The following is a 19,942-nucleotide window of genomic DNA, read 5'->3' as shown; positions in this document are numbered from 1 at the left end:
GTGTGTGGGGGGACTGCTAGCCACTGAGGGGTAAAAAGGAGGAGGACCCAAAAGTCAAGCAACTGCAGAGGGTACGCTGAAAAAAATCAGCTGATTTGGTGAGTACGTACACATCTGTTGTGTTTGATAATTCTTTTGTCTGTTGATAAAAGCTGCTGCATTTTTGACCCTGGGTAGATGTCTGTGAAGATCACTGCAATTTTGACATTTTATTTACTTTTCTTTTTTTTTTTTTAATTCTGGTAGGGATGTATCCAGTAGACCAGTCTGAGTATAATAACCTTCGAAGTGCTGTGGAAAAGTTGACTTTGAATGACTCCAGTGTTACAGTTCACCGAGACAGCAGCCCAGCACTGGGAGCTGGCTGGAGGTAGGTCCCAGTAAACTCTTTTGATATTATTGCAAGTAGATTGACTAATGGATAGTTGTTGGATTTGTGTTCCATCTACTGAAGGTGTAAGTAGCATGCATTCTTCAGTGTGTATGTGTGTTTATTTATTTATTTTTTACTAAACTCTGAATTCAGATCCATAGCCGCAGAACCTTTTCTTTGGCAGGGTAATTGGACAACACCCAACACTATGGAAGGCTGTTTCATTTTGTGTTTAGATGATTGTTGTAAACAAAACCAAAGCTAAACTCGCCATGTGTATAGTGGGAAAGTATTTATTTTATGTGCTGTTTATGTCAATATTTAAAATGTTTCAAGGAGGCCTTTCGTTTTTTGTTATAAGTTATGAGGTACAGCTTCCCATGTGAAGACTGTTTTCCAAGCTGAATTTATGGTTTTGTCCCCGTAACCACACACCCCCCAGCCACAACACAAGGCTGTGTCTCACCTTCTAGCAGTTAATTCCAGCTATGCAGATGTGATTCCAGATCCTTAAAGCTCACTTCCTGAAACTAAATTTGAAGAGAATGCAGAGTATTTTACTAGTGCAAAGTTTCTTTGTCACCATTATGTAAGACATTAACTTCATATAAATCATTGCTACCTCTATAACCGATGTTGGTAAAACCTGAACATAAGTGGAATAAACACTGTATTTATTGGTAATGTTCTCTTGGTCTTTGCATTTTATGGATTAAGTTTCTGGACAACCTTGTATTTCCTCCATTTATGCAGCCATCTTTCTTCACTGTCCTATTTGATTCAGGTAGCAAGCAGGAGTAATGCAGATTCCTGTCCTTTAGTCTCACTTTTGCAGCCAGGGAAGTTCATGGGTTCTTTATCACAAAATATGCTAGCAGAGGCTAATGTTTTAATGTTACATCTATGATTCTCAAGATACCACTACCATCCTTGCTACTACTTGCTATATTCTCTGGCTGCAGTCCTCCAAGGAAGTACCTAGTTGTGTTTCTAATGGCACTTCCTTGTCTACTAGGTATACCCTGCATTCCTCATTCCCTTGGCCTCACTTACAAATTACATGCCATAATACAGCCTTATGTGCAGGACCAGACAATTCTGAGATGGCCTTCACCTTAGTAGTCTGTGGATCCCAAGCCAAGTGCTTTTGCTGCACTGACATTCCATCTTTTCTCCTGCATACACAGAAATTCCAGCCTCCTCCTTACCATCATCTCATCCACTTCCAAGTTCCATCCTGTCAGTAAACCTATATTTAGTGTAGCAATCGTTAATTCACTTTTTGATCCCATCTGGTACAGATGGTATTGCCTACATTTGTGGACCCAGTGCGTTCTTTTTTCTTGGTTGCCTAGAATTAGTTATACACTTTTAAGGCACATGAATGAGATATCTGGAGGGACATGACTAGGAAGAATAGGTTACCTAACCGAGTTTATTGGTGAAGTCCTGTTAAACAAATTTCAGTTAACAAATTATATCAATAAATAAATAAAACTTCTGTGGTAGTCATGGATTGTCCACATTGGACATCATGTTCAAACTCAAAGTTGGTCATAAGTGTACTTGTTAACAGATTACATTGGGTTGAGGGGCAGTAATGGGCCTTGAATTCATGTCACGTGACCTGAAGCTACACATTCTGGACATTCAGATCAGGATAGATGCTGAACTTTCAGCAGACCGAAACTTGTTGGTGAGCAGTGTCAAGTCATCTGAAGTGGTGGCTGAACAAACATGGAGATATCATCTCTCCAGTGAGGATTTCCTGGGAAATCAAGGTAAATGCTTCTGTGTAGGATGAGTCCATATGGATCCTGTTTGAGATGTCAATAGTTATGGATCAAGGAGATGGGGCCGAAAAGTGGAAATTTTGCCATGGCAGTAATTCTGCAACCTGCTAGTGGACACATTTGGTAAGGAAAGTAATCATGTTAAAGCAGGAGTCCATTCTTGCATTGCAAAAGGGGGAGCTGCAGATTAGACTGATGGTGAGATAGCAGCAGCTGTGAGTCAGTAAAATAATGGCTTGAGTGTTCAAGGGGTTTGATTGTAGACAAAGAGGCTGATTTTCATTTGGCCTCTGAGTGGTTCAGGCAAACATCACAGAAACTCAGAGGTGAGGAGAGAGAAGTGCATTACCCCTGCTTTTTGTAGCAGGAATATAGAAGCTTTGAGTTTGTGTGTGGATATTGCTGGGGTGATGGGTGAGGTAAACACTAAGAGAATACCTAAACACAGTGAACTTGCTCTTCTCTGAGGAAGTCCTTCCTAAAACAGCTAATGAAATGTCTTTGTATATGACTTTGGCTGTGATGTGTATGTGGGAGTAGGTGAACTCCAACTGGTAATGTTGAAATCATTATTTTTTGAAGTGCTATAGGTAATGTGCTTTTTCACTGTTTTGGGCAATGTGGGGAAGGAAGACAAGCAAATCTGTACCATTAAAAGATGGATCACATTCCTTAACTTACCTGAAAATGTATACTAAAGCACAGAAAGTCAAACTTCATCTTTTGGATGGGTTACTGACTGACCGTGTTTTCGAGCCAAGGATCAACAGATCAACTTTTTGATGTTGCATGGATGTTATAAGAGTTATGGGAGCTTGTCAGTGTAGTCCACTTGTATTTTGTGTACCTGCAGAAGGCATATAACTGCTTATTCCAGAAAGTCTTGTGAATAACTTTCCATATTTGGGCCCTATGTTTGTAGAGGAATAGTTGTGGTCACATTCTTAGCGTGAATCGACATACTTTCAAGGTGGGCTCTACCAGCTGTTTAACTTACGATGTCCTTCAAGAATGCAACTGCAGTCATAACATATGGGTTGTCCTGCCTCAGGCAGCCCTCGGTCGGCCGGATTCCAAAGTCTGGGTCCGGCGTCGGCTGGTGTCGCCTCCTCTCCGACGTCAGAACGGCTGGAGTATAAAGGCATCGGCCGACACCATCTTCTTCAGTCTTTCTTGCCGCGAGGTGCCTGAAGCAGAAGCAGTTCACAAGTGCCGGTCGGTCAGCTCCTGTGTTTTCAGTACCGAAGTCATCTAAAAGCTAAGTACCCCGTTGGGGAACATTTTTTCTTGCCTCAGCCGATGTCAGAACAAATTGAGAAAGTTAATAATTGTTTGTCTTGTGGTAAACAAATACCTCATAAGGACTTCCATTCTTATTGCCTCCCTTGCCTGGGCCCAGACCATGAGGTCTCGGCCTGTGCTGCCTGTGCTTGCTTTAATAAGCGCACTCTCAGGCGCCGGGCAGAATTTGCTGAAGACTTTTTCGGTGAATCTTTCGCTTATATCATGCCGTCGGAACAACCGACAACTCAGTCTACCAAAAAACGAAAGGACCGGGACCGACATCCTCGGCCCGCGTCCTCCACCGATACTCCTCCTAAACCCTCAGCCAGTGCTTCGGTCCCTTCGGAAGCAGTACTTCAACCGCTCCAGGCCGACGACACAGCGTTAACATGTCCTTCGGTCTCGGAGTCTACACCGGTGCCGGTTGTTGATTTTCCTCCAGAAACCGAAGTTCTGGATCTACCCGACACCATTCCTGTGGACAAGGTTACTCCTGCACGTGGGGCAGCTAGGCCTCCTGTATCCATGTCCATCAAGGCCTTTGCACGTGCTAAGGCCGCCAGCCAGGCCAAGGCCCATCCTAAACCTACTGCCCAGGCCCCTTCTGATAAGCAGATCATGTCTCTTGCTGCAGATCTTATTTCTCTTATGAGGGGGTCTCAGCCTCATCCAGACAGAGGTTCTCAGCCACCTGCAGAGAAAAGGCCCAGAACTGAGCAGGCCGACAACCTCTCTTCAGATGAAGCCTCTGGGGATTCTGAGCCTTCAGATACCCAAGAAGAATCCTTCCAGGCCTGTGAGGACTCTGATGCTGAGGAATCAATTCCCTCTGCCTCTCCTCCAGAGGATTTTTCGTTTGGTGAAGTCCTACACTCTATGAGGGAGCATTTTAAATGGCAGGGTCAGGAATTGTCTGATTCCAGGAAAAGGCTACGTACCTTCCTCAAGCTACCCCAGCACAGACCTTTAGCTATCCCTCCAGTTATGGATGTCCTGGATGATGTTTTCTCCGACTCCAGTGCTAACCCTGATTCTCTCCCTCCTGCTCCTGTCAAGCCAGACAGATATTATAGGGTCTCACCTCTTTAAGGCCCATTCTGTGGATCTAGAAACTATTTCACAGGGCCCCAAGGGAGTGGCTACTTCCACAGCCAAGAACCCACTGCCAGCGGATAGGGAAGCTAGGTCCCTGGAGAGATGGGGTAAAAAAGTTTATACCTCTACCACCCTAGCCATGAGGTCACTTAACTGCCTTTTTCATATGTTTCAGTACCAGGATTTTTTACTGGATGATTTACAGAAAAAGCTAGCCTCTCCTGAGCCTATTGATAGAAAGGCATTGCAGGATCTTGTACATAACACTCAGCAGGTTAGCAATCATTTTCTTCAGTGTGGTTATGATGCATTGGAGGCTTCATGTAGGGCAGCTATGACTGGGGCTGTGATACGTAGACATGCTTGGTTTAAAGAACAGCCACTGCCAGACCATGTTAAAGTAAAGCTACTTGATGCACCTCTGGAAAAACAGAAGCTTTTTGGTGCTAATGCACAAGATGTGTTGAAGTCCATTGAGGAAAAAGCTAAATCAGTACAGACAGTCAAAGATTTCCTCCAGGTTCAGACACCCATATTCAGCAGGAATTGGCCTTCAAAGAATTGGTCCTTTCCAGACACTGACAAGTTTCAAAGGGGAAAAAACAGGCGTGCCCGAGGTAGAGGGCAATACCGAGGCTCCTACAGGGGCCGCCAATGGCAACCACCAAATCAAAGAAGTGGCGCAGGCAGTCCAGCTGCACCACAAGGACAACCACAATGACTTGACTTTCATACCGTCCACAAGGGCTCAGAGAGAAGCTCCTTTGGGCGGAAAATTATCATTATTCTCAAAAAACTGGCATATCTTAACCAAGGACAACTGGATTCTGGATTTAATAGACAAAGGTTACAGATTCCACTTCCATACTTTACCAATAAGACAAGGCATGCCAAACCTGCCACTTCATCAAAGGGCAGAGGCACTCATTCAAGTTTCAAAGCTGTTAAATATAAAAGCAATAGAAAAGGTCCCTCCACAGGAACAAGGCCAGGGATTTTATTCAAGACTGTTCCTTGTTCCAAGAAAGGAAAACAAATGGAGGCCTATACTGGACTTGTCTACTCTAAATACTTATCTCATTGTGCCAAAGTTCAAAATGCTGATGTTGCAGCAACTCCTTCCCATGCTGGGCAAGGGGTCTTGGCTGGTCACTCTGGACCTCAAGGAGGCATACCTGCATGTCCCAATCAGACAAAGCTGCAGAAGATACCTCCGATTTCTTGCAGGGACAGAGCATTATCAATTCTCAGCATTGCCGTTTGGCTTATCTACTGTGCCCAGAGTGTTCACGAAATGCCTGGCATCAGTAGTGGCACACTGCAGACTCCAGGGGATTCAAATATACCCCTACCTGGACAACTGCCCTCATACAAGCAGACAACAAACTTGGACTATGTCATTCAATTACTACAGGCCTTGGGATACACAGTCAACATTCAGAAATCAAGACTTCTGCCATCCCAACAAATTATTTTCCTAGGAGCCAAACTGGACACAGAAACACAAATGACTTATCTCACAGAGGAAAAAGAACAGCAGTTACCAGAGTACTTCAAAGGCCTAGCAAAGCTCTCCCAGCTGACTGCAAGGAAAATCCTGCAGGCCCTGGGGTTCATGGCATCTTGCATTCTTCTGATACCTTTGGCAAGACTTCATATGAGAAAGCTGCAATGGTACTTAAAAAGTCTATGGTCCCAGCACAGCCAAAGCCTAGAGGACGTAATCCCACTCATTCCATGTCTGCAAAGAGAATTTTTGTGGTGGATTCAAGCAAGTCAGTTAAACAAAGGCATGTCTTTCAACAAACCTCAAGCAGGTCAAATGATTACAACAGACGCCTCAGACCATGGATGGGGGGGGGGCGCACATGGAGGGCAGATGCATTCAAGGTCAATGGACACCAAGGGAAAGGCATCTGCACATAAACCAAAAAGAGATGTTGGCAGTGATACATGCAATCGAGACTTTCGAAAAATCACTTCAACAAGGACATTTGCTAATAAGGACAGACAACACCACTGTTATGTGGTATATAAACAAGCAGGGAGGCACTCATTCTTATCCCCTCTGCAGACTAACAATGATTCTCTGGGAAAAATCCCTAAGTCTGAAGATACATTTGCAATCCCAGTTTGTGCCAGGCAAGGACAATGTACTGGCGGACAAGCTGAGCAGAAATTTCTTGGATCCACACGAATGGATGCTGCATCCTCACATTTTCTCACAAATAACAAGGACATGGGGAAGACCGGGCAAAGATCTCTTTGCTTCTCACATGAATCATCACCTGGAAAAGTTCTGTACAAGGACCCACCATCCTCTAGCCTGGAAAACGGATGCTCTCTCCTTCAGCTGGAATTCTCTAACAATTTATGCATTCCCTCCTTTACCACTGCTGACCAAGGTGATATTGAAGATCAAAGCAGAACAACCAACAGGCATTTTGATAGCTCCAGACTGGCCAAGGCAGCACTGGTACCCATTGCTGTTGAGCATAACTCGGACCAAACCGTGGCCTCTGCCCCTATGGCCTCTGCTTCTAACACAACACAGTTACAAAACTGTTCATCAAAACCTGAAAACATTACATCTGACAGCCTGGAGGTTACCATAACTCCTTCCGATATCTCTCTTTCCAAAAAAGTTCAAGAGATCTTACTGGAAGCACGCAGACCTTCCACCAGAAAAACCTATTCAGCCAAGTGGAAGAGATTCATCATCTGGAATGCTAACAGGGGTCAGGATACAACAGTATTGAGTATACCTCAGATATTGGAATACTTGGCAGAAATGTTTCATACTGGTCTCTCATATTCTTCCATAAAGATTCATGCCTCAGCAATCTCAGCAAAATACAATTATGATCCACCTGTGTTTTCACTTCTTTGCTAAGACAGTTCCTAAGAGGGATAAAGAATATCAAACCTCCCAGAAAACCGCCAGTACCTGCATGGGACCTCAATTTCGTCTTGGAAAAATTAACTCTTCCTCCCTTTGAACCAGCAGCAACTTGAGAAATGCAATTTCTCTCATGGAAAACGGTTTTCCTATTGGCAATCACATCAGCAAGAAGAGTCTCAGAGATACAGGCACTCATGGCAGTACCTCCTTTTCTCATTTTTCATCAGGACAGAGTCTCTTTAAGAACCAATCCTTCATTCATGCCAAAAGTAATTTCCAGGGTGTCTCTAAATCAAGCCATTCAGCTGCCTACTTTCTTCCCCAACCCTCAAAACAGGGGGGAAGCACTGCTGCATACTTTGGACATACACAGACAACTACGCTACTACTTGGACAGAACTAAGGCCACCAGAAAGTCTGACCAACTGCTTGTAGCCTATGCTGCTGGAGTACAAGGAAAAGCAATCTCCAAACAAACAATTTCCAAATGGATTGGACACTGCATCAGATTCTGCTATTCTTTTCATGGAAAAGGTGTGCCAGCCAGTATTAGGCCGCACTCCACCAGAGCTATAGCCACATCCACAGCTTTCCTAAGAGGAGTGGCTACAAAGGACATTCTAGAGGCTGCTACATGGAGCTTCGTGCATACATTTACCAAGCATTACAACCTGCCTTTATACTCCAGATCCCGAGCAGGCTTTGCTTCGGCAGTCCTGCAGGGCATTTTAGCTACACCATCACTTTCTTAGTTCCAACCACCCCCAGCTTGGCTATGGTATTTAACCCATATGTTATGACTGCAGTTGCATTCTTGAAGGACATAGTACAGTTTTGTACCTACCATAAATGTAGATGTTCGATAGATATGCAACTGCAGTCGGATTTTCTCACCCTCCTATCCCTCTGCAACCTTCTTTATGGGTCCACTACCCCTATTCCTATTAGCTGGGGGTATCTTCTATGGTGTATCTGTTTATTACTGTTGTGCATGTCTGGAATTGTTTATCCATTCACCAAATTTAGCCTTCCTAGGAGGGCACCTGGCATCTGGGGCAAGAAACACTGAAGAAGATGGCGTCGGCCGATGCCTTTATACTCCAGCCGTTCTGACGTCGTAGAGGAGGCGACACCAGCCGACGCCGGACCCAGACTTTGGAATCCGGCCAACCGAGGGCTGCCTGAGGCAGGACAACCCATATGTTATGACTGCAGTTGCATATCTATCGGACATCTACATTTATGGTAGGTACAAAACTGTACTTTCCCTGAAGTTCATTTGTCATGAAAGAGGCTATCCTATGGATTTTATCAGCCCTATAAAAGAATATGTAATTTCAAAAAGAGGTAACAAATATAACGCTCTGTTAACTAAAGATGGGTGTGTGGAGATCACAGTTAGGAACAGTAGTAAGAACAGTTCCAATATTCATAACTTAATTGTAGCAAGTTCTACACCCTATTTGACGATTACATACCATCAAGGTGTAAAATGGTTGAAAAAAAGTATTAATGACACTTGGGAGATGTTCAGGAATATGGCAATGAAAACTGATGTATTTCAATGTGACATCAAATACAGTTTTAGAAGGAACAAGAATATCAAGAACATTATTGAACAGAGAACAATCACAGCTAGTGGGGCCAATAAGAGGCATGGCACCTTTAAATGTGGCAGGTGTGCACAATGTTCATATATTGCCGGACTGAAAGAAATTAGAATACCTAGTTTGGATATAACTTTAAAAGCCAAAAGATATAATAGTTGTTACTCAAAAGGAGTAGTATATTTGGTATTTTGTAAGGCATGCTGGAGCTATTATATAGGCAAAACTGAACGCCACCTTAGGAATAGAATATATGAGCATACCAGGGACATTAACAAACATAATGACAATAATGCACTATACAGGCATGCAATGGTATGCAAACAGGCAGATTTTAAATTTTGGGTGTTAGAGGAAATTGAACCCATGGATAGAGGAGGTGATTGGGAGACGAAGTTAGAGTATAGGGAAATGATCTGGCAGCTAAGATTAGACGCATGTAGTGGAAAAGGATTAAATGACCGTATCTCTATAACTCCGGCATTAAAAACATTGGCAGCAGACCCAAAGAAAAGGTAAAATGGTCAACCACAAGAAAAACTGTAAAACTAGTACCATTTTGAAGAAAATTAATTAACATTTTTTAAGGTTTTAACTATGGTTTTAGCTTTGTAATATATCCTATATATATATAATTTGTAATTTTGATATCAACAAGTTTTATCAATTTTAACAATTTTTAACAATTTCTCAATAATCTTTTTATATCAATAAGTTAATATTATTTATTAATACTTGTTTGTTTATAAACACATTTTTTAACATTTGTCCTTATGTATATCGACAAGATAGGCTTTTGGCTAAGGTGTTCACTTTTATAAAATTTGTATGGTCATTGGTATTTTATGTATATCTATAACTATACATTACAAATATTTTAAAATACATATTTATTCTATTATTTAATTCCTTTATATATATATATATATATATATATATATATTTATATATATTTATATATATGTACTGGAATCGACATATACATTTATATGTACATATATTTTATATACAGTTATTCAACAAAATGTTTATTCACTGATTCAACCACTTACTAATAATTGGGGGGGGGGGGGTTGGTACAACAACAACCAAAATAGTATGCACCTATCTACAAATGTTCCTTTGGTATTTCAACAGTATTTTTGTGTATAGGTTGTATTATTCAACAACCTTTATTACCTACAATGTTTTTGCAGTGTTGCTTAAATTTACTATTGAAGCCTAGCCCTTTAATTTACAATTATATGCAATCAATTACACAAATGCCTAATTATTAATTAATGATTTGACAATGCTGTGTGATATATATAATGTAAGATTTGTCAATGGTAACTGGATTCTGAGGAAGTATCTGGTGCAGGAGATGAAAGCGCTAAATCAGTTACTTTTCTTTTATTTTATTTGATTTTATGTGTTTAAAGTACTTTATTTCATGTACTTTGCGTTTTGGTTACAATAAATTCTTCATTAAATCCGTTTGAGATCGATCTTTGAATCACCTAAGCAGTGTGATATGTGGGTAAAAGGACAGCCTTCATTGTATCGGAACAACGTTACCAAGTATTGGACTTCGTTTTTGTTTGTCAGCCTTTGGGTTGTGTGGTTACTAGTTGGCAACTTTTGGTGTTCCGGATACGAGGAGTCAAACCCAGCACATGGATAACAGTACCATGTTTTACGAACTGTTAAGGGTTATTCAAGCCCATTCACAAATGGACATTCCTTTGACAGGTTTTTCCAATGAAATACCTTGTGCGCAAAGCAGCCCGAAGGAGACGAGGGCGGCTAGGATGACGTCGGAAGTTCGCGACGCAGTGGCCCGAGGTAGAGAAGTTATGGTGGACAATGTTTGTAGAAGGAGAAACGATGGACACAATGCTTCAACTTTCCGTTCAAATGGAACTAACGATAAAATGGAATCACATGCCATGGACGTGTACAAAGATATGGATTTCAGTACATGGTTAAACAAATTGTGTGCTTTTTCAAAAGAAATAGAAAAAATGAAAGAACCAGCGAACAGTTTAACTTATAAGGGCAAATGTAAGATATTTAAGAAATTATTATTAAAATTTAAATCACTCAGTGTAGAAAATTGGTACTTTGACAAATGTATAAAAGAAAAGATAGTACCTAAAGGTTTGAGACTTAATAAGTTTCCAAACAACATGAATGGTGACAAAATATTTTTTAAAAGTATTTGTGATATTTTGAATGAATGTGGGCTAGCAATGTTAAAATTGATGATGAAATGCAACACTGACACAATGGAACAAATGAAAAAGGAAATAGATAAGCTGAAGCTGTATGACAAAATCAATACAGACTTACTATTTCGAGTTGATGAGTACAAGCATTTATATTTTAGAGTACTGTATGATATTGACTCTGCTACTAACATGAACATTAACAGAAAATTAAAGAAGCTTGAAAGGGACCTTGGTGATTACGAGAAAGGTAGTGCATATGTTGACGAGAGTATAGTTAAGAACCACGAACGGGGGAAGGGTCCGTACATACCATACAGGGAAAGATACAATAAGAACAATAGTTACAGAGGGGCAGGAAGAGGTAGGAATTGGGAACCTAGATATTGGGAGCAGGGGCAACTGGATCCCAACCCAATGGAATATCATAGATATGCACAGGATGAAGACCCTGATATAATGGAAGATGACAATAACCTCAGAACTGATGTCCCTTTAGGGACAGACAAACCCAGGAGGTCAGAGAGGTTGAGAAACCAGACCCAACAAACATATGCGCAGGTTATGCACACAGGGAGGGTATACAGATAGGTGATCTAGATATGGTTTTGTGCCAAGATATAACAAGTGATTGTAGTCCTGAATTAACAACAGATGTACAGGAACAGGTGGATGTTATTATACATACTTTTAACAATTTCAGCATATTCAGTTACACTGATATATTGATTAATCAAGATTTTTTTAGTTTGTTCACTAAAGGGTTCACTTTTGTGCCTGTCAACAAACCTAGAGTGGAAAACATTATACTGGACATTAAGTTGTTTACACGAAAATTAAAATTTAAACACATATTTAAGGACAGAGCAGTCCAAGATAGGGAGAACTCTTTAGCTAGACATAGTATTTACAATCCTCCCTTACAACATGAAATTTAGAATTTTGAAAAATGTGTCATTAATAGGATACGAAATGGATACAAGAATAATAATAACAACAAAAAAAAACAAAAGTAATTTGCCAAATGCTGAACAAAAATTACTAAGAGATTTGAGCAGTAATGACAAAATTCGTATCCTGAAACCTGATGAAGGGGGAGGGGTGGTCATTATGGATAGATGGGATTACATTAAGAAAATGAAGGATATTTTGGATAAAGAAGAACAGTATGGTCTAGTAACAAAGAATGAGATCAATATATCATACAGGAAGATAGATCTCATTTTGGAAGACAATTTGTTCACAGGAATGATTGATATGGAATTATACAAATTTTTAAAAGTACCAAAACCTGTTATTCCTGGTATTTTTGGTATACCCAAAATACACAAATCCCTACATAACCCACCCATGCGACCTATAGTGTCATCTCAGGGATCTAAAACCCAGCCTTTGGCTAGTTATGTGGACACTATGTTAAAAGGATTCAACACTAAATATGATCACATTTTGATAGATTCGTGGGACTTTTTGAAAAAAAATAGGTGTGAGTACTTATTCAGACAATATGTTGTTCATTACTATTGATGTTAAAGAATTGTTTTCAGTTATACCCCAAGCCATTGGTTTGAAAAAATACTTGTTGAATTGAAACTAGTGACAGCAGCTGAGTTTAGAATGGTTTTGGAATGTATGGAACTGATATTAAAGTACAACTACGTGTATTTTGAGGGGGACTATTACCATCAAAAAGAGGGAGTTGCCATGGGCTCTGCCTGTGCCACTATGTATGCTAACATCATCATGTTATTTTGGGAAAAGAAATATGTGTTCAACTCTGTATATATTCAATGCATTACTAATTATTTTCGTTTCCTGGACAATATTTTTGTATTATGGTCTGGTCCCTATGAGTATATTCAAGATTTTATACAGTATATAAACCAGACAACTACTTTTTTGCATTTTACAAATCAAACAGGTACAGAAGAAATACATTTCTCAGATATAAAATTAAGTAAAGACAACCAGAGTAAATGCTACAGGTCTAATATATTTAGAAAAGAACATCATTCTAATGCTTATTTACATTTTGACAGTGACCATCCTTATCAACTTAAGAAAAACATTGTAAAAGGACAAATGATTAGGATGGCTAGGATGATTTCAGACGATGCAGAATTTCTAAAAGAAATTGACAACGTAGAAAAAATGTTCTGTGAAAGAGGCTATTCTATGGATTTTATCAGCCCTATAAAAGAATATGTCATTTCAGAAAGAGGTAACAAATATAACGCTCTGTTAACTAAAGATGGGTGTGTGGAGATCACAGTTAGGAACAGTAGTAAGAACAGTTCCAATATTCATAACTTAATTGTAACAAGTTCTACACCCTATTTGACGATTACATACCATCAAGGTGTAAAATGGTTGAAAAAAAGTATTAATGACACTTGGGAGATGTTCAGGAATATGGCAACGAAAACTGATGCATTTCAATGTGACATCAAATACAGTTTTAGAAGGAACAAGAATATCAAGAACATTATTGAACAGAGAACAATCACAGCTAGTGGGGCCAATAAGAGGCATGGCACCTTTAAATGTGGTAGGTGTGCACAATGTTCATATATTGCCGGACTGAAAGAAATTAGAATACCTAGTTTGGATGTAACTTTAAAAGCCAAAAGATATAATAGTTGTTACTCAAAAGGAGTAGTATATTTGGTATTTTGTAAGGCATGCTGGAGCTATTATATAGGCAAAACTGAACGCCACCTTAGGAATAGAATATATGAGCATACCAGGGACATTAACAATCATAATGACAATAATGCACTATACAGGCATGCAATGGTATGCAAACAGGCAGATTTTAAATTTTGGGTGTTAGAGGAAATTGAACCCATGGATAGAGGAGGTGATTGGGAGACAAAGTTAGAGTATAGGGAAATGATCTGGTAGCTGAGATTAGACGCATGTAGTGGAAAATGATTAAATGACCATATCTTTATAACTCCGGCATTAAAAACATTGGCAGCAGACCCAAAGAAAAGGTAAAATGATCAACCACAAGAAAAACTGTAAAACTAGTACCATTTTGAAGAAAATTAATTAACATTTTTTAAGGTTTTAACTATGGTTTTAGCTTTGTAATATGTTATATATATATATATATATATATATATATATATATATATATATATATATATAATTTGTAATTTTGATATCAACAAGTTTTATCAATTTTAACAATTTTTAACAATTTCTCAATATTTTTTTTATATCAATAAGTTAATATTATTTATTAATACTTGTTTGTTTATAAACACATTTTTTAACATTTGTCCTTATGTATATCAACAAGATAGGCTTTTGGCTAAGGTGTTCACTTTTATACAATTTGTATGGTCATTGGTATTTTATGTATATCTATAACTATACATTACAAATATTTTAAAATACATATTTATTCTATTATTTAATTCCTTTATATATATATATATATATATAGAGAGAGATATTGGGATAGACATATACATTTATATGTACATATATTTTATATACAGTTATTCAACAAAATGTTTATTCACTGATTCAACCACTTACTAATAATTGGGGGGGGGGGGTTGGTACAACAACAACCAAAATAGTATGCACCTATCTACAAATGTTCCTTTGGTATTTCAACAGTATTTTTGTGTATAGGTTGTATTATTCAACAACCTTTATTACCTACAATGTTTTTGCAGTGTTGCTTAAATTTACTATTGAAGCCTAGCCCTTTAATTTACAATTATATACAATCAATTACACAAATGCCTAATTATTAATTAATGATTTGACAATGCTGTGTGCTATATAATGTAAGATTTGTCAATGGTAACTGGATTCTGAGGAAGTCTCTGGTGCAGGAGATGAAAGCGCTAAATCAGTTACTTTTCTTTTATTTTATTTGATTTTTATGTGTTTAAAGTACTTTATTTCATGTACTTTGCGTTTTGGTTACAATAAATTCTTCATTAAATCCGTTTGAGATCGATCTTTGAATCACCTAAGCAGTGTGATACGTGGGTAAAAGGACAGCCTTCATTGTATCGGAACAACGTTACCAAGTATTGGACTTCGTTTTTGTTTGTAGAGGAATAGTTGTGGTCACATTCTTAGCGTGAATCAACATATTTTCAAGGTGGGCTCTACCAGCTGTTTAACTTATGTTCCCTGCAGTTCATTTGTCATGAAAGTGAAGTCATGGTGCGTCTGAGCTTTGTCGAGTATCTAGTTTGGGAATATGAGTGTTGCATCTTTGCTGTTTGGAGGCGGTGATGACCTTTTGGTTTTCAGCAATGGTGCCTCCCCAGTAGCTGCTGTATGTGAACTACTTGGAATGAAAATTAGCACCTTCATATTACAGATTATGATTCTCTCATGGAAAACTGAGAATTGCTCACTTCTGGTGAGGGAGAAACATCCATCTTAGGTGGAAAATTCTGGGCTTCTTGGGATATTCTAGACATATTATGGTAGAATAAATCAGAAGATTAACTAGTGGATGGTGGTTCAGTTGCAGTACTCAGACTCTGTAGATTAAGTAAGATCTGATTACTATAGTGTGGTGTTAGTTTTCATCCATATCCTCATATGTGACTGAGTTTTTTGGGTAGTGACTGAAAGGAAGATATTGAAGATACAAGCAGAAAATGTAAGATTCTTTCTAAAGGTTGCTGAACTTACTCTTCATGACAGAGTAAGGAGTTCGACATTCCGGGGTGTTCTAGGAGGAGGGTCACCAACTCCAACACCCCGTTTAAGAGAAGGAGTTGCTTAATAGGTGCCCAAACTATCCTAAGAATAGCCCAGGACATGTCCTGCAGGACATGCTCTAGTTGTGGCTTACAGAGAGAAGGTCCTGTGGCTTACAAAAGACATGCTGGAGAAAAATTGTCTTTCAGCTTCCTAGGGATACCTGGAGATCCTGTTGTTGAGAACATAGAGGTCTGGCCTTTCCTGTTCAGCATAATACCACTGTGACCTTTCCAGTGCAAACATTTTAAAGGATGGATAGCTGGGAGGGGAGAAATGTGACCCTGTGCTGCCTTTATATATACTGAGTTTTGCTTAGTAGTTGCAGGTGTCAGGCAGGTGTGCTGTTTTATGCTGTTACGCTGTACCTCGTGGTAAAGTCTTGAACTGCATTTTTTCCCCCTGTGCATCTGTACTTTTCCTGCCCTCCATTCCATAATCAACTGGCCTAAAGTTTTCTATCCCCTCACCGTTTCCTTTTCTGGAATTTTAACAACTTAATTTTTTTTGTCAACATAGGTTAGAAATAGTGTGGCACAAATGATTTTCTTTTAACACAGGTATAAATGTAATATTTTCATATTAGTTGAGTCTTAGTCTGTACTTCACTACGGTATATACTGTGTATTTTACAGACATTAATTGTGTTCTTCATTGAGATCACTGCTGCAGTAGCCTTAGCTGTATGGGTTATATCCTGCTAAGGATATAACAGCCAGCCAGCTTCCAAAGATTCAGGGCACCTTCCACTTGCCCAAACCATTAAATTGAGCGGTCACATTTACTTTTTATTACTGAAATTAAACTATTATGTGATAATGTGAAAAATCCTTTTAAAGCTGGGAAAACTTGTTTTTATTGACTGTTGTATGACTTTTAGTTACTTTAAAACAGGAGCGTTAATTTTTCTGAAGTAAAAGTTGTTTTATTTTCCTTTTGGTGTGGAGTGAATGTTTAAATGGTTCTACTTCAAAACATCAAAAACTCATAACATCTAATTTCAAAACATCAAGACCATAACAGTGAAAATTCAGAACATCTAAAATTCAGAACATCTAAAACTCAAACATTGAAAATGTATAACATTGAGTAGAACATTGAGTAGTGTAATATCAAACATGTAAAGTGTTATACTTTATTCTGTTAACCTGGTGGTATCACTATAACATGTTGTAGTTTTTATTTATATAGTTATTTATATAGCGTAGAAATTTATAGTATTTTGCCACTCTGTATGTGTTTTTAGGCTATACAGGTAAGTGATTTAGACATTATGTGTACATTCTTTATGGTGATCACGATGCAGTGGGGTTAGGAAATTAACTTTTTCCCACTGTAGTGCGATCTCAGAGTTGGTATATTTAATTTACGGGGGATGTGACGGGCAGGGGGGCTTGCCCCCCTGCAGAAACATCGTAAAAAGTGTGTTCATTTGGTGGTGTTATAAGTGGAGGGGATGTTATTTATATGTGCTTTGTAGTTTTCAGTGTTGTGATGCAAAGTTTCAGTGTTTTGAGTTTTCGATGTTATGAATTTTAGATGTTTTGAATTTTCGATGTTATGGTCTTGCTGTTTTAAAATTAATGTTATGTGTTTTCGATGTTTTGAAGTAGAACCATTTAAATTGCTTTTTCCTGTGCTTTTTTTGTAGAAAAAATACTTTTTTCTATTTACCTCTTTTACCAACTACTATTGCCAGTCTTCTGTGGGAACGGGGCATCTTTTTCATCTTAACCAAGGAACCGCCTACTATTTCTTCGGTTCTTCCTTCTTCCAGCCACAAAAGAAAAGAAACAGCTTCACCACTACAGTAGGTTAGTAAAGTTCTTCAGCTGCAGATGGGTGAATCTGCATTTGGCCATTTCTGGTACCTCAGACCATTCTTCTTTTTCCTTGACTTCCTATGGTGTAGTCCCTACAGCTAACATGGACTGGTAGTGGGGCACATCCTGTGCGGCTGTTGGAGTGCCCTTGGTGGACAAGGCAGAGCCTATCTTGTCAGTCCTGGTAGAAGGGGCATGGAGTACATCTCTGCCCAGACAGACTGCTATGCCTATCTGACAAAAGTGTCCTCTTCCTCAGAAATTCTTGCCAAAAGAAGCAAAAACCTAGACATATTTCTTCTCTTGTCTCAGTGACTTTGGATGGACAGGAGTGATTTATTGGGCTTAGCTCTTGACCCTTCCAGTTCATCTGTTTTCTGGTAAGAGAAAAGGGGATTCTTCATCTTCTCAAGGGATTCACAAATTGTTAGTTGTTCATGAATAACTGAGTGATTGTGAAGGGACAGATATTTTGTCTTCTCAGGTTTCTGATTCAGTTTCTGAGGAGAGTTTTGCTTCTGCCAGTCACCTTGAAATTTTATTTTTTGTTTGAATCTGTTTCCAGAATGAATCAGTTGTTACAGTGGAACATTTTACAGTCCATCAGAAAGTAGAATGATTTATTGCAAAAGGATTTTTTTGAACTTTTTCCAATTCCTCCTGACCTTTCAGCATTGAAGGATGCTGTCTTCCCTGACAAGCCAGTGTACTGCCCCAAAGGAAGCAGATGGATTGTATAAAATTTGAAAATTTGTTGGACTTGCAAGTTTTTATGTACCGATCCCAAATCAGAAACATCACCTATTGCTCTGGTAAACTCAGCTGCTGCTAAACATCTGAGTAAGACCAATCCTTCTACTAACAAATATGGAAAGACTTTTGTTAAATTTGAAAAGAAACGTGTTCTTCTACCAAGGTATATGTTAAGGTTTTTACTTGCCTCTTTTGAGAACACAAGGAGTATTATGGCGTCTGTTTCCTCTTCTGAGGAAGACTTCTTTGCATAACTTAATTGCTTCTATGTCTCACCTGGGTACCCACTGTTTAACATGCGATTATGTTTCTGCTGCTGCCTCTGGAAGTGTCATATAGAGGCTTGCTTTTTTTGTACTCAAAACCTTTCAGAGAATGTTAAACGTGAAATGCTGAATTCTCCCTCAGAGAGTTGTTTTAAAGACTTCTGCAGCAAAAGGTCTAAAAACTATTTGATGAGAAAGCTAAGCTAATTCAAGGTATTTCCCATATTTTTCACCCTTCATTCACCCTTCATTCTCCAAGATTACCAAGGGGCTTAATGTTATCCCTTCAAGATTTTTCAAAAAGCAAAACAATTGTACAAGCACAGTAAGCTGCTAGAAAACCAATGTTTAAAAAGCAACAACAAGGAGGTTCCAGAAGAAAGGACAACTCCCCCCCTCCCCGAACAAAGGAAAGTCACATAATTCTGATTGACTATCTATAAGACTCCCTTCTTCTTCCCATCTTGGCAAATCCATAATCTTTCCAAAAAGTGTGAACCTGATGTTCTGTCATTGACAATTAATTATTTCAGACAGATTTGTTTTGAAAGTAATCCATCAAGGTTACAAATGGCAATAGGAATCTCGCCCTCCTTTTTAAGGGATTTCTCCACATTTTCCAGACCAAACTCCTCTTATCCCTATTGTCCTTCAGCATTTAATGTCTCAGAGAGTGTTATAAGTGGTCCCTTTTCCTCAACTAGGAAAAGTGTTTTATTCAAAAATGCTTCTGGTACCAAATGGCAAAGATCACCAATGACTCTGATGAATCTGCCTTGCATCCAGTGCAGACCAAAGTGAGTCGCAAAACAAGTACGTAAACTGCAGCAGAAGTGTGAGGAGATAGCTTGCCCCAGAGGGAAAATTTCAGACTGCATTCATGTCTTTTGTTGTTTGAGAAAAATAAAAAAAAACTTTTGTTTACCTTTTGTTTTTATTTCTATGACTTCAGATATTAATTCCTCTTCTATAAAAGTACTGAAGAAAATCTTGAGCAGACTTAGTTATAGGAATAACTTGGCTTCTCAGTATAAATTTTACAGAGGCACATGTAAAATAATGATTTCCCCTTAATTTCAATACGCCTCATTTTCTG

At 38.9% G+C, this 19,942-nt stretch overlaps 1 protein-coding gene across 1 annotated transcript in view; it reads left to right on the top strand.

The window, feature by feature from the left end:
- GUF1 (GTP binding elongation factor GUF1) overlaps positions 1-19,942 on the top strand; it is an 839,924-nt gene that overhangs the window by 411,891 nt on the left and 408,091 nt on the right. Inside the window, exon 10 of the mRNA XM_044061397.1 lies at positions 247-370. Coding sequence (XP_043917332.1) covers positions 247-370 — 124 coding nt within the window. The remainder of the gene's footprint in view (positions 1-246; positions 371-19,942) is intronic.

The sequence above is a fragment of the Protopterus annectens genome, chromosome 2.part0, assembly GCF_019279795.1.
Source record: "Protopterus annectens isolate FY-2018-M chromosome 2.part0, PAN1.0, whole genome shotgun sequence".
In the NCBI taxonomy this organism is placed as follows: Eukaryota; Metazoa; Chordata; order Ceratodontiformes; family Protopteridae; genus Protopterus; species Protopterus annectens.
This window is presented reverse-complemented; position numbering and strand designations above follow the sequence as displayed.